Source organism: Alosa alosa, chromosome 3 (genome assembly GCF_017589495.1).
Source record: "Alosa alosa isolate M-15738 ecotype Scorff River chromosome 3, AALO_Geno_1.1, whole genome shotgun sequence".
Lineage (NCBI taxonomy): Eukaryota > Metazoa > Chordata > Actinopteri > Clupeiformes > Clupeidae > Alosa > Alosa alosa.
In genome coordinates this window covers 13700659-13716786 of record NC_063191.1, presented here as the reverse complement: position 1 = coordinate 13716786, position 16128 = coordinate 13700659, and the positions used below count along the sequence as shown (strand labels likewise).

Here is a 16128-nt window from a genome sequence, read left to right as displayed (position 1 = left end):
CACACACACACACACACACAGACAGACACACACACACACATACACACACACACACACACACACACACACACACACACACACACACACACACACACATAAATACAGTCTCACCAACTCTCCCACTATGTTCAGACAGTACACTCTAAGGCCTTGGACATACATACCAAACTGAGGCATAGTTGGTTTTTCTATCGATGTGCAGTCGGTGCCTGTGTTGTGTCGGAGGGCACCCTCACGTCCGCTCTGACCCCCTAATAGAATGTTACACCAATCTTTTGTGTTCTCGCAGATGGTGCAGAGTATTGCCTAAGTACTGTGCACTCACCTTAAGCAAATAGGAGAACGTTTTAAAATAAGCAGATCCTATTTGGCCTGGAACTGCTGTGTAATTTGTGACTGGTTCTGGGAATGTGTGTGTGTTGGTGGTCCATTTTACCCAGGGTGATTGTCATCTTGACCAGTGTGACCAAACACAAACCACTCAACACCCCAAGCACTGGGAGCAGCTGGTGTACTGTGTATTGACATCTGTGGGAATCTTACATTTCTGCGTTAATGAAAAAAGTCATATCCTTATATGGGGGTCATCCCTATGTTCCCCAGGTCCTATGTTCCCCGGGTCCTGTGTTCCCCGCTCGGGGTTAGGGTTAGGATTAGGGTTAGGGTTATGGTTAGGGTTTTAAAAAAGGGTCCTATGTTCCCCAGTCCCATACAAAGCAGGGAACATAGGACCCGGGGAACATAGAAACGCTCCCCTTTGTGGCATATGTGGCACTTCAGATTATGAAACAGCAGCACTTTTGCACAGTGTTTCTCCCCAAGGACTTTGAGTGCTCTGTTTTGATAACACTCATGTGGCATTAGTGTGGTTAACCGGAAATGGTCATTCTATGAATGGATACACAGCACTGGTAAAGTCTAATATGATGGAAATACTGTTTTTTCTAGGGGATGGTTTGATGGTTTGCTAGGAAATATGGAAATTGTCTGATTCCTGGTCCTCCAATTTTGTAAAATCTCTGTGGAATTTTTCATGAATCTATCACCATACTTTTTTATAGTGAAATACATTTTATTCAAACATTAATTGTTTTTTGGTGAAATAAATTCACCCTTAACTCATAGAAACAGATAGATCCAGTCCAAGTAGCAAAAACTTTTTACAGCCCATCAGCTGACTAACCATCTCTCTCTCTCTCTCTCTCTCTCTCTCACTTTTGTTCTTTCTCTCCATAGCACACACAGACCCCAACGGCCTGTCGCCAAGACATATCAAGAGTGACAGTGATGACGACGACCTGCCAAACGTGACCTTGGACAGTGTTAACGAGACCGGATCCACGGCACTTTCTATAGCGCGGGCTGTGCAAGAGTGAGTACCGCACCCCCCCACCCACCCACAGGTCCCACACACCTACCTCTGCTTCCGCTCCTGCTCCCATCCCATGCTCTGCTTTCTGTCCCCCCCCCCACACAAACTCCTACTCTATCTCCTGTATGCTGCCAAGGTGAGACAGACTGCAGATGCTACAGCAGGCTCTTTCATCAGGGGGAAGCTAGGCTAAGCTAATCTATGCTAAGCTAAGCTAAACAGTGGTCTGAGCTGTGCTGCCCTGCCTGTCTGTTGATGTCATCTGGAGAAGCTGTCTGCATAGTAGGCAGCGGTAAGCAGCGATTGTCAGTGAGCTCCACTTTCTATCGGAGTGCTGGCGTTTTCTTATGTGTGTGGTTGTGCTTCTTTTGAATTTGTTAAGAGATGAAGTGCACTCACTGTGAAAATGGCTTCAAAAATGAAATTTGATTCAGTCAGTGTTGTGGCCTAAGGAAGCAAGATTTCTATTGATAGGTGTTCGCATCATGGTCTTGTTTAGTCAATGAATGTGAAGCCTGTGATTTGGGTTGGTGTGTATGGCAGTCTGATTCTGAGGGCATGTCCATGTGTCAGATTAGCCTCACTTAGAATAGGAAGAAGTGAGAATTAAGTTAATGTAGTTCACGTTACCTATGGGAAAAATAAGCCTCGCATATTAGATTGGATGCGGTTCTCATAGCTTAATCCCATCTGACTTCAATCAGGTTAGAGAAGACTTTTTCCTCATCGTTAGTACCAGTGACATGATCACACCCCTCCACCCCCCTCAGCCGTCTGCAGTTTGACACAGCTGCCCATAAAAAACGCCCAGGACTGCCCCTCATTAAAGAGCAAAAAGACACAAACTCTGCCGGCGCTCGACAGGCTTTCCTCCTAACAGAGCCCCTCCGCCAGGTTTTGTGCCCAGTGGCGGCATGGGGTTATTTAGGTGCGGAGCCTCTGGAAAGTATTCCAGGATTCCTCTCTCCGTGCCGTAGCCGTGGCGGCGCTAATGACGCAGTGTAAATGTTTCCCTTTACCGTGAGTGAGAGCTGAGGTACGGCGAGCTCTCGGGATGCCAGCGTCGAGCGAAGAGCGAGGCCGAGGAGATGAGCCATGCCCAGAGCCACGGACATAAAAAACGACACACGCCGCATGTGTGTAAACACAAGTGCGGTTATGTGTGTGTGTGTGTGTGTGTGTTTGTGTGGGAAAGTTTGTAGGTGTGCTGCGGTCTGCTGTGTGAGCATGTGAAGAGAGCGCTTTACAGGTCTAGGTTTAGTTTTGTTTAGTTCAGCTCCTGACACGAAACACGATGAATAACAGACGGCCATTGAACAGTCAGGAAAGTGCTGCTGAGTGAAACCAAGGGCCTGGGCTTTTTGTTTTTACTGTGAGTGTGGGCTGAGGCTTTGTGTACTGCTGTCTGACTCTTGACTATGGTGTTAGTGCCCTATAAGTGCCCCTCTAAGTGGCGGGTGCCAGCTACCATGCGGGCACGCGGGTTGGCAGACGCTCGACTCCGGGATGAAAATAGCCCTCAGAGCGACACACACAGAAGGGGGTCAGGGACGTCGCTCCGCACCACGTGTGTGTGTGTGTGTGTGTGTGTGTGTGTGTGTGTGTGTATGTGTGTGACTTTTGTCTCATTTCAGAGCAGATCAGAGCTGAACTGTGGTCTAATAAGGGACAAACACAATCTAATGAGAACCACTGTAATCCAGCTAAAACTTTAACATTCTAGACATTTAGACAACAATGTAGACATCTCGTAAACTGTCAGAGTCAGTAGATTATCTACTGGATCATTTTAATTCAAAAATGCCAAATATTATGGATGATATTGCTCCATTATCACCCGGAGAGAAGAAATACTCTTTTCTGATTGGCTGGCGGGGTGGCTTTTAATTCTGAATAACGGACACCTATGAAGTAGATCTGGTAAAAAAAGTTTAATCGCCGTTTCATATCAATGCTTATGAATGGTAACTATAACAACGATAGTAGGATGACGGTTGAGCCTGAAGGCAGGCTTCGCAACAATGGAATCAACTGTAAACAAGCTAACTGTCCATGCTATCGCTGTTATAGGGCCAACAAAAGTTGTACAACAAGCTGAACTAGTGAGCTTCTTTTTAAACGGAACCGCGTGTTTCCTTTGCTTAAAATCTCTTACTTAAAATTCAAGTCAGTATACAATACAAACTACAACCTTCAAATCCACTATGAAATCCATAGACATGCTCCGCATTCCGCAAGTATAATTCTAAAATATGCAAAGCAAGGCAGTCTTTCTTCTCAAATAGCATCAGTAGTACAAATAACTCTCGTGTGCTATTTTCAACTATGGAGAAGTTAACAAACTCCCCCATCACAATTAGCACCTGAACTTCTCTCAACTAATAAATATAATGAGTTTGCATCTTTTTTCAAAGGCAAAATGTATCAACTTGATGACAGTTAGTTTGTTGATAGACTATGAAACTCTTCTAAAAACTGATGACAGTTTAGTTTGATAGACTATGAAACTCTTGTAAAAACTGTACAGAACCTCAACTCTTCCACATGTGGCTTAGACACTCTACCTACCAGTTTTCTTAAATCTGTTGTTCACCTCATAGCAGCAGACGTGCTTTACATTGTAAATGTATCATTACTATCTGGCACATTTCTGTCACTAAAAACAGATGTTGTAAAGCCCTTTCTCAAGAAGAATAACTTGGATGCCACCATGCTAAACAATTGCAGGCCCATATCCAATCTACCTTTTACTGGCAAAATTATTGAAAAAATAGTTTTTAATTAACTAACCACCTTCCTAACATCAAATGGGTATTTTGATTACATTCGATCAGGTTTCGGGCAAATCACAGCACTGAAACGGCTCTTTTTAATGACATAGCTTGCACCTCAATACAGATGCAGGCAGAAAACATCAGTCCTAGTGTTATTGGACCTTAGTACAGCCTTCATCCTTGACCTATGGTGTTCCCCAGGAGTCGATCTTGGGGACCCTCTTATTCAACCTCTATGGGACCCCATGAATCCAGTGATTATGTGTCTCAATACTTTTGTCCATATAGTATATGTGTTGTGCATGCTATCTGATTCCATGGTATCAAGAACCTGAATAATCTGGTAAGAAGCACCTACCAACAATCTACAAACAACCTTCACAGTCTAGTGAGAACCACAGCAATCTAGTGTGAGCCACCCCATTAATTATAACCACCACAATTTAGTGACAACAGCCAGGGATGGATTACTGCACAGGCCTACCGAGGGCCCTGAAGCCCAAGCCTTTGCATGGAATCATTGCCTCAGTATCAACACATCAGGATAGGCTATGAATCTAATTGAATTAAAGTATTGGCCATCCCCAAAATGCACCAGAATACAGGAAATCACATCAAACAAATTAAAAAATTTGTTTAATGTGATTTCCTGATTTCCCAACCCCCCCCTCCCACATATGCGACAATTAGTGGGGGGCCCCTAAAACATCTGGGGCCAGGGGCCCGAAAGTTCATAATCCATTCATGACAACAGCCACAATCAAAGGGGATACCACCATTTCTGCAATAAACTGAGTTCCCTTTATGTCCCAGTGCTGTCACACTGTGTTCTACTGCAGCAGTCATGTAACAGCCTCTCTCCCCCCGACGCTGTCTGACATTGGTGGCAGCTTTCCAGACAACATATGGCACCATACTGAGCAGAAAGACAGGTCTCATCAGTCAACCATACAGGGTCCTCTCCTCCTCTCCTGCAGTATCGCACGCCTGTGCAGCCCCAGGGCACAACTGTTCATGGGCTCCAGTTGTGCAAGACCAGATGCACTCTTTCTACCTGAGAAGAGAAAGAAAGAAAGAGGGAGATGAGAGAAAGAGAGAGAGAGAGGGAGAGAAAGAGAGAGAGAGAGGGAGAGAAAGAGAGAGAGTTGAAGCAGTGGTGCTCATTGTTTTTATTAAATGAGTAACACACTATGGGCTCTATCTTGCACTCCAGCGCAATTGACTTTGCATACTCGCGCTTTTGTCTTTCCTATTTTGCAGTCAGGGCATATTGGAATTTTCCCTCCATAGGTACATGTGTGCCCACGCGGGCTTTTCAGCGAAAAGAGGGGGCGTGTTCCGGCGCAAACGGTCCCTGTTGATATTTTGCAGTTTCAGAAAACAATTCCGCCACAGACCAGGAACCTCCTGGTCTAAAGTCAGTGGCGCAAATTCAGATGCTATTTTAAGGGTGCATGCATGGCCACAGGCAGGAATGAATGCTATGCACACAGATCTACAGACACCAGGCACAGATGGAAACATTCAAAGCCTTGATAATATTTGTCCGTTTCCCGGTTTTGTTCGTGCATTGGTCAACTAAAAATTTAGTAGCCTATATAGTACATCTACAGTACATGCAATATCTTTACAACAACAACGCCTAATTACGTCCTATTAATTTGGACAACTTTATACAGCCCTATAAAGGCTAAACTTACCTTTAGTTTTGTTCCAATTTACCGTGTATGGCTTTAAACACCGTGTGCGCTTTAACACCAGCCTATAAGCATTATTCCAGCTGCACTAAGATTTTGACAGGTGCCACAATTTTGCATACCTTGTTGTAGCCCATCTGAAATAACTCCGAGCTATGTTCCCTCCATCCTTTCGTTGTTTTCAAAAAATGTTTTATATCCATGATGGCCTTGAAGTCTTGAGTTTGTGAATTAGCGTAAATCAGCTTATTGTGCTGTTAACCAGCAACCATAGATAGTAAAAGAAAGCAGCAAGTAGCCTTGGCTACAATTTCTGTAGTTGCTGCGTCCATTCATTGTTATTCTCTCTCCTGCTCAAACAAAAGTTGTGTGTGCATTAAGTTGATGATAACGTGTTTACAAACTCTACTTTACATAAAATATTGTAAATAGCCTACTGCCATGCAGTTAATGGGATACTGTGCAGAGTTGGAAAGTTAGGTCAACTTGGAAACTGTTTCTCGTTGTTGAGTTGCCTGATGGTAAGGTACAGCCGTAGCTTACACCTGCAGGAGCGCATGCTTGGGCGCCTGTGTTGCGCAATGCACTTTGCTCCTCTAATCTATACGACGCAGTTCCCATTTCTCCAAACCATACATAATTACAAGGACAAATATTGCTACACGAGGGAAATCAGTATGGTGTCCGATGTGAAAAAATAGGTATAAATCTAGCGTACACATTTCCACGAATCACAGATGTGTTGATGACATAAATTAGGAAATATTAGAGGACTTAATGAGACGTGATGTTGAACTGCTAGCCGATGCCATTTAACCCAAATGCCCCAGCAGCAGCACGGGAGAGGAGAGCTTATCCGACTGAAGATCTGCATTGTCTATAGTGAGACAATGTTAGATTGCAAAAATATCACCATGCATTCATAACCTCGTGATTCAGTGAGAGTGATCCCAAAACATCGGAAAGGGACATTTCTGTATTACATTTTGTCAAGAGGAAAAATCAATAGCAAACTGTTCCTAACTAGCAAGCTGTGAACCGCCATCATAATAGCAATCCGCTATGGAACAAGCGTGCCTGTTGTTAAAGGGAATGTGAGATGACGCTCTGATTATTGCATGTTACGCCCAAACCACACCCATGAGTAATGTAGCTACTACAGACCACCCCATTTTAGATTTGCGTCGGACGCAACAGTCATTATCCCGCCGGTAAAATAGCAACAGCGCCCAAGATCCGCCCACAAAGCGACTTGCGCAAAGTCAATTGCACTGGAGTGGAAGATAGAGGGCCCTATCATGACAGTAAAAAGCACATCGTCACTCGTCAAAAGCTTATTCAAATTTAGTAGGACATGTCCAGTCCACATTGGGAGGGTTTTCGTTATCAATCGTCGAGAGCATGGCGCAACAAGGTGTTCCTAGGTTTTTTAATCAGTCATGGGTGTGTTTGGGGCTTAACATCATTTAAACCAATGAGAATGACATCTGTCATCCCATTTAACGGCGCAAAGCGCGATGTCAAATAAATGCATCGGTATTTGGACATTCAACGACGCATTTAAAGGAGGCTGCTTGCGAGACCGTATGGAATTCCACTAAACCATGCTTTACTAAAACCTAGCATAACCTTCACGCATTTGCACTCCTCTATTATTTGAACTCATTGGCAAAGTAAAACTAACTTTACCATGGTGTCAGTCAATGACAATAAAGTTATATGCAGTTACTTTCACTATTGACTGACAATGGGTTACCATCGAAAACATAGGCTGGAAAAAGCAACGCTTACCCTAATATTGCTCAAAAGACTGAATAAAACAGCATTTATCCTGCAGAGGAGTTTCTTCTCCGTGACAGTGCGTCTTCAGCTGTGCTCCATATGTGTCTCGCCTCTCCCCTAATCACTTTTAACTGTCATTACTAATTTGCAAATGATGGTGAACTACTCATTATGAGATGTACAGTATTTTGTAATATCTTTATTTTAATTATGTTTCCTATTGTAATCGTGCAATTTGTAATGTTTTGCTTGGACGTGCGCTGGTGTGCGTTCATGGATGATAGGTACACCCGCCAATATGACTGTTGACAGTGCGCTCTTAAAATAACATATAAACAACTCGCCATAGACCTCTGACCAGGTGTACAATAGCGATTTTTAGACAATGCGCCATGCGCCAGTGTGCAATATACAGCCCAGAGCCCAAAGTGCGTGTGTGTGTGTGTGTGTGTTTGTGTGTGTGTGTGTGTGTATGAGAGAGAGAGAGGGAGAGTGTTTATTACTGTAAGACTACGTATATGAATGTTTGCTTGCCTGGAAGCCTCTGTGTGTGCCTGTGTGTGAACGTGCATTCGCATAGGTGAGTTTTTTAAAGGTAGGTGTGTATGGCCATAAGCGAATTCATGGTCATGGCTCAACGTTATAAGGGTATTTTATCACATCACATGTGCTGGCAGCATGTGTTGTACATTGTTTGTCACTGCATGTGTCTGCCCTTAAAGATTCTGTGAGCATGTCATAACTTATGTGGATTTGCCTATAACATTTATGTTCTCAGGAATACAGACACTGTGTGTGTGTGTGTGTGTGTGTGTGTGTGTGTGTGTGTGTGTGTGTGTGTGTGTGTGTGTGCGTGTGCATGCGTGCATGCGTGCGTGTGTGTGTGCGTAGATTTATGTTTGAAATCTCTCAGAATTGAAGTGTGATCAATCAATTAATGACTAATGATTGATTGATAACAGTTCAGTGTGCCGCAACTGGCAAGTTATAACAATATACTGTAGGCATGTGAAATCTCACTGGTATGTTATATACTGGGCTGGAATCTGCCTCTGGGCAGGGAGTCAGGCATTATAGGGAAAGGCTCACTACAGCAGCCGAATCAATAACCCATAGATGTGGGCACCAGGGAGTTGGGTCTACCCCACACACTGGTTTAATGAGCATGCTGCGTGCACATCAGTGACTGAGAGCACTGTGGCATGGGAGAGGTGAATGTATATGATTGGGGCAGTGTGTGTATGCATGTGTGTGTGATGTATCTGTGTGAGTGTGAAGGTTTGTGTGTGTGAAGGTGTGTGTGTGCCTGTGTGTGTGTGTTGTGTTGTGTTTGTACGGCTGTTTGTGAATATGTATGTGCTTATGGCTGCATCTTTACGGTCGTCTGTGTGTGTTTGTGTCTATGTGGGTTTCTGTGTATGGAGGTGTGTGTGTGTGTGTGTGTGTTCTTCATATGACACCGGCTGCTCTCACTGTCTCCTCCATATTCATGAATCCCTGGGGGAGAGAGGGGAGAGCTATTGTTAGCGCGTCCGCGGCCTGGTCTGCTGGCTCTCCCAGGGCCACACGCCGAGGCTCCCTCCCCAAAACAGGTGGGGGGAGAGGTGGGGAGCACGGCGGCTGTGTGTGGCCTCTCGCCCTCCCGCCTAACAAGGTGCTGGAAGGTGTCCCACGAGAACTGTCAGGACTTACACCTATCCACCTATCTGTGGGTCTGATGGCCTGTTTGAGTGTTTGTCTTGTTATTTTATTTTCCATTTTTCCATTTTCTTTTGGATGTTTTGTTTGGTTCCAGTATTTTTCCTCTTTCCATCATCCTCCCTCATCTACTTTCTCTTCTCCCTTTCTCTCTCTCTCTCCTCTCTCTATCCCTTTCTCTCTCTCTCTCTCTCTCTCTCTCTTTCTCTCTCTCTCTCTCTCTCCCTCCTCTCTCTCTCTCTCTCTCTATCCCTTTCTCTCTCTCTCCCTCTCTCCTCTCTCTATCCCTTTCTCTCTCTCTCTCTCTCTCTCTTTCCCTTGTAATCATCCACACGGATGTATCCTCAGACCCAGGGTCAGTGTTTTTGTAATGCTCTCTGTGTCTGTGTGCATATACACGCACCCTGTGCTGTTGCTGCTGCATGCTCCACAGAAACACAGCTCCTCTCCTCCCTCTTCTCTATAGGTGCAGTGCTAATCCCTGCTGATAGCACTGCTGCTGCTGCTGCTGCTGTGGTGGCAGTGGTGGCAGTGGCGGTGGCTGCTGTGTATTGTGTACCCAGTGGCTGTATGGAGGGCTCGTTTAGCGGCGTCCTCTGTGGTGTTCAGAGCCTTGTTACGACACTCACTCCGGGAGCCCATGCATAAGAGAGAGAGAGAGAGAGAGAGAGACACTTGTCTCTGAGAGTTCGTCTGTGAGTTTTTGTGGTGCCGGAAAGCCCCATTCAGCAAGCAGGTGACTCACTGAGAGAGAGATAGAGAGAGATGGAGAGAGAGGTTCAGAGAAGGGAGGGAGAGAAGAGAAAGAAAAGGGGAAAAAAGCAAGACAAAAGGAAACAACAAAGAGTTTCAAATCCTATTTGAAACAGATCCGGTCCTTTCCGCCTCCTCACGAGCGTCGCAGGGCCACCGCCGCGACACACAAAGCCTGGATGTCAGGGTTGCTGTGGGTTCAAGGCAGCGGATTTGCTTGCCTTTTTTTCCCCTTCACGCGCGCACCGATGCTTACCCCAAGCAGCCTGTAACCGGTAGCTCCTGCATATGCTATGGGCCGTAAGATAAGTAGCAGCAAAATGTTATGTTTTTTTTAGGGGAGTGTATTAGGGCCTGTCAGGTGTGTGTGTGTGTGTGTGTGTGTGTGTGTGTGTGTGTGTGTGTGTGTGTGTGCAGTGCGTACGGAATGGGATATTTACGCGACTGAGGCCGTGTCACGTCCAAACGAAGTCAGGGAGTAAACATCCGGCCACGATGCGAGACCTCAGAGCTGAATGCTTTTCCACAGTAAATCCTCCCTCTCTCCTCTCTCTCCCTCCCTCTTTCTCTCTGCTCTCTCTCCTTTGCTCTCTCTCTCTCCCTCTCTCCCTCTCGCTCTCTCTCTTTCCCTCTCTCTCCTGGACTCCCCTCAGTGCACCCCACTCAAGCAGCCTCAAATATCAGCCGTTGGAAGCGCTCCCTCTCTCTCCTCGTTCCTCTCCCTCTTCTCTCTTTTAGTGCGGCCTCTCTTTTTCATTGTGTTGTTTTATCTCTTCCGTGTTTTTATTTCTTTTTCATTGTATTCTCTGTTGACCCCTCTCAATTCTCCGTTTTGTTCTCTTCGGTTTTATTTCCCCCTACTCCTTCTTCTCGTCTCATATTTTATTCTCTTATTCCTCCCCTCCCTCTCTCCACTCTCTCTCTCTATCTCTATCTCTATCTCTATCTCTATCTCTCTCTCTCTCTCTCTCTCTCTCTCTATCTCTCTCTCCCTCTCTCTCTCTCTCTCTCTCTCTCTCTCTCTCTCTCTCTCTCTCTCTCTCTCTCTCTCTCTCTCTGTCCTCTGTGAGTGTCGGAGTGCTGACGAGGGGGTAGAGGAGTGGAGGGGATCTGGAGTTCAGCTTCATTTCTGACACATTTGCTCATTTCCGCTAGGTCTCAGGCTGGCCTGGTGCCAAGAGCAACAGGTGATCCCTGGAGCAGAGGAGAGGAGAGGCAGGAAGTGGGCCTGCTCGCCCGCCCGCCCGCATGTGTGCGTGGTGGTGGTGGAGACACTTCACTGGAGGGGCCCGGCTGCTCCCGCCCCCTCCGCCCCCAATGCTCCCTCTCTCTCTGGCTCAGGGCCTGTCAATCAAACATAGAGAGGGTGGGGGGGATACAGGGGTGTGTGTGTGTGTGTGTGTGTGTATTTGGGGGGGGGTCTGTTAACTGGAGAAAAGACAGAGCAAGGACAGGTTGCCAGCGGTGATGGAAAAGATCGGAGGCATAATCCACTGGAGTGTCTCTTCAGCCTTCAAAAAAGCACACACACACAGACACACACATACACACACACACACACACACACACACACACACACACACACACACACACACACACACACACACACCCACACACACACAACACACTCCCACATATGTGTGATGAACAGACAGGAAGACACACACACAGGCTCCCAAAACACTTAAAAGTTGGCTAGTGTTGCTGGAGTGTGTGTGAGTCTGTATGACTGTGTGTGTTTGTATGACTGTGTGTGTATGACTGCGTGTGTGTTTTGAGTTAGACTGACGTGGCCTCTTTCCCTGGGTCCAGCCCTGCTCTCTCTCCCTCTCCCTCTCCCTCTCTCTCTCTCTCTCTCTTTCTTTCTTTCTCTCTCTCTCTGTTTACTGCTTAATACACTCCAGCCCCTCTAATCACCACTCATCACTGTCTGTGGAGGTAGAGCAGCAACTAGAACAAAAAACATATCAATACTCCATTAACCAAAACACAGTGGCACATATCTGTCTCTCCTCTCTCTATGCATCTCCTTACGGCTTACGGCTCCATATTGATGCGGATCTCTCCAGACGAGACTTTATTTATGATGTAAACATACCTGAGTGCATTATGCATCATTATGGACGCCGGAGTCGATCGAAAAGCATGGCGACTGGATTAATTGATGGATGCCAGAGAGAGAGAGAGAGGATGAGAGAGAGAGAGAGAGAGAGAGAAAAAAAGAGGTGTGTGGGAACTGTGATGTGCTCTTCACAGATTTCAGGCCTTGTTGCAAATTCAATTATAGCGTCATAGCGCCACCTGTTGGTGAGTGCTAACAACTTCACCCACCATGACAAAGCTAGAGAGAGAGAATTAACCTTTTTTTGTGAAAGGGCTGATTCACTGGAATGGAGAATGCGATATCCATCAGTTCATTGAGTCAGCTGCGCCGTGCTGCAGCGAGGGGCTTTGTAATGCCTGTGGTGACTTCAGCGTCGGGCCTCAAAGGCACAGAGACGCACACACACACACACACACACACACATACTCAACTCAGTCATTCACCGAGGACAAACGGCGACCCCCCAAGGACATGCGCGACTACGAGAGGACAAGCTGTTGGGCTAGACTGGCTGTTGTGGGGCATCTTTTGTCCGACTGAAAGGCCCTACTATCCCACAGTATGCTCTGCACTGCTGCAGCGTGGGAAACGACTTGGGCATAAAAGACATATATCGCTTCTGTTGATTGGCAATGATCTTCTATTTATGGATTGCATATTTCTGCAGATATCATGGTCACATGGTCCTATACCATTTTGACAATACTCATGAAAGTAATTGGGATGTCATTGCAAAGGATGTCTGGTAAAGTTGGGAAGTTGGCTGAGTGATATTCCAGGTTTGATCCCACCTGATCTATATTCACCATCTGTCACAAAGATCTCCAGCTCCTGTGTAATCATACTGTACACTAGGTGGACATTGCAGGCTACTTCCTCTCCCATTGCTCTTTAGTGACACCTAGTGTTGAAGTCTCAAATGTGCAATGTGCTCTGTTACAGTTTTGTACAATTGTTTACGCACATTTTCAAAACAATGTGTTTATATTTCGAAACTCTACACACAAAACCCACAATTGCCTCAAATCTCAAATCAACAGCAAAATGAACACAACATTCAAAATGCCATAAACACATCTTTAAAGCAATATAGTGATTTTCCCCAAATAATTTGATTTTGCCTGTGTGTGTGTGTGTGTGTGTGTGTCTGTGTCTCTTTGTGTGTGTGTGTGTGTGTGTGGGGGGGGTGTATGTATTCATAGTCCTACAGACCCTTTCAACTGCAGAAACAAACATTCCTAAACGTTCCTAAGGCATATCTGGAAGCACAGAAAAAATCATTGAGCTAATGGTAACTTCGGGACAAACAAAAATACAGTAAAAAAGACAAGTTGTACATACAGTAAAGTTTACTTTTTGTAGAACATTACGCTAAAGTCCGGTTAATTTTCATTTCAAAGTATCTGCATTGGTTCTGCACATTTCAACTGTAAATTCTCTTGGAGCAGATTGAAATGGTCTATACCTATAGAGTATATCTATTCATAAGCCTATGCTAAGGCAATGATTGGATAGTGTTCAGTAAAGTAATGAGTGATTACACATGTGAGGAGAGAGAGTGAAGCACTGGTGAATAAGTGTGGCATTTTGATAGGTTGTGTTGTGGGTGTGTGAAAAACGAAACCAAGTTACTTCCTTTTAGATTTTTGTGTGTTAGGTAAAAGATTGTGTGTGGTGTTTTGCATATTGTGTTTTAGGAAATTGAAAACTGTGTATGGTTTTGCATTGTATGATTTGGAGTGGGGTTATGGTGTTTGAAAGACATATTTAGAAAAATGTGTGACAAGCAAAGATTTAGTGTGTAAATAGTTTTATGTGAAGTCGCCTTTTTGTAGAACATTACGCTAAAGTCCAATTCATTTTTTCATTTCAAAGTATCTGCATTTTTATGAACATTTTAACCGTAAATCCTCTAGGAACAGATTGAAAGGATCTATACATAGAGTATATCTATTCAATGGCCTACACTAAGGCAATGATCGGATGGTGTTCAGTAAAGTAATGAGTGTTTGTACATTGAGGACCTAGTGTGAATTAGTGGCGAAAAAGTGTGGCATTTTGACAGGTTGTGTTTGAAAAATTAAAACTGAGTGAAACACTGAGAATTAGTAGACAATTGTGTGTAGTGTTTTGCAAAATGTGTTTTGGGAAATTGAAAACTGAGTCAAACACTGAGAATTAGTGAATGGCTTTGCAGATTTGGTGTGGGGATTATGGTGTTTGGAAGGCCTGTTTAGAAAGTTGTGTGACAAGCAAAGATTTAGTGTGTAAGCAGTTGAAAAAAAACTGTAAATGAAGTGATAGAGGAAATAGTCAAGTCAAGTCAGTTTTATTTTTATACTATTTTTATATTATTTAACATGCACAGAGTGCAACACAAAGCGCTCCACATACAAGACACATAACAAAAAGACAAAAGATGCCAGACAGAGCGACGTAGTCGCCAGCGTACCCGTGACATCAAGACATGACAAATAGGCTACATTTAAAAAATCAACCAACCAAAATCAACCAATGACACCAAGACATACAAGACAGACAACAAACAAATTAACAAATAAAAAGTAAAAAAAGAAAAGAAATGTAAAAAGAAAAGAAAATCATGTTAAATTGGTCCAATTTTCAAACTGGCTGAAAATGTCCAAATAGTGTCAAGTCAATAGAGAGGTGGAGCTGCTGGAGAGTCATCTTATCTAGAGCCACACAAGTCATTGTAATAAACTTTTGATCTTGCTCTGGCGCCACCCATGCTTTCTTGATAATTACATTGTTTAGGCCCTATGCTTGATTGGTTTAGTTACGTCATAAATGCAGAACCTTGGACACAGGGCATTGCACAGTCCACCACATGCAAGTCTATGTAAGAAAGATTCCCATGGTTCCCACTAATTATCAGCAGATCACAAACAACACACTTAATTTGTCTGAATGTCACTCAAGACAAGTTGCCAGGTTTCTTCTGTCATTGTTGATGTTGCTTCCGGCAACATGCCTTACATACTGTGGGCTGTGAAAATGTCACTTCTATGTCACTGCCATGTACAGACAGATGCAAGCCATTGAGTTTCACCAAGTTCATGTCCTCACAGTCCTGCCAGAGTGAAAGCCAGAGTTAGCTAACTAGCCTTACCCAACATCTCCTCAGAGCTGTTACCTGAGAGTTTGCTGTGATTTGGTAGCCTACCACCAGTCTAAGAGGATCCTCCATCAGGAGTTTTTGCTAGTCTACACTTGAAGCATAGTTTACACTGTACAATATACGTATGTCCATTATGAAAAATAACCATAGTAATTCTCTAAGTTGTTCTCTATAGTTGTTGTAATATTTCTATGATAGTCCATAATACCTCTATAATATGTCCTCTATAGACAGTGATCCTGCAGTATAGTCTCACAATACTTCTAAAGTATGCCCTAAAATACTATGAGATTCCTATGGTTCTTTTTCCATGAGGAATCATTGTGTAATGCTAGTAGTAACTGAAAATGTGAGGCGGCATATAAGACAATGACAGTGTTTTTCTTTTGCTCCCTCTGTCTAACTCTCTCTCAGCTCCATGTCACCGTTTAGTATTGAGAGCATCCGACGTCCACATCGATCTGAGTCTCCCGACTCCAAGAAGAGGCGCATCCACAGGTGTGACTTTGACGGCTGCAATAAGGTGTACACCAAGAGCTCCCATCTGAAAGCACACCGGAGGACACACACAGGTGAGTGAGTTCGCCTACAGACACCCATCTCTCATTGGCGCCATCTCAGGAATGCCATTAGGAAAGGAGGGAGAATATTTATAAAGGAAACAATACCCAAAAGTTGATCTTGACAGCTAGATGGTGCTATGTACTTACAGTACTTGTCAAATGGAGGTTTCATCTTTTCCATCACTCACGTTATGTTCAAAGAACTTCACAGTCACACAATATAGGATATTGTCATTATCATCATCA

At 44.4% G+C, this 16128-nt stretch overlaps 1 protein-coding gene across 2 annotated transcripts in view; it reads left to right on the top strand.

The window, feature by feature from the left end:
* klf12b (Kruppel-like factor 12b) overlaps positions 1 to 16128 on the top strand; it is a 55885-nt gene that overhangs the window by 34014 nt on the left and 5743 nt on the right. For both annotated transcript variants that reach the window (XM_048238935.1, XM_048238934.1), the window contains 2 exons: positions 1237 to 1372; positions 15734 to 15891. In XM_048238935.1, coding sequence (XP_048094892.1) covers positions 1237 to 1372; positions 15734 to 15891 — 294 coding nt within the window. The remainder of the gene's footprint in view (positions 1 to 1236; positions 1373 to 15733; positions 15892 to 16128) is intronic.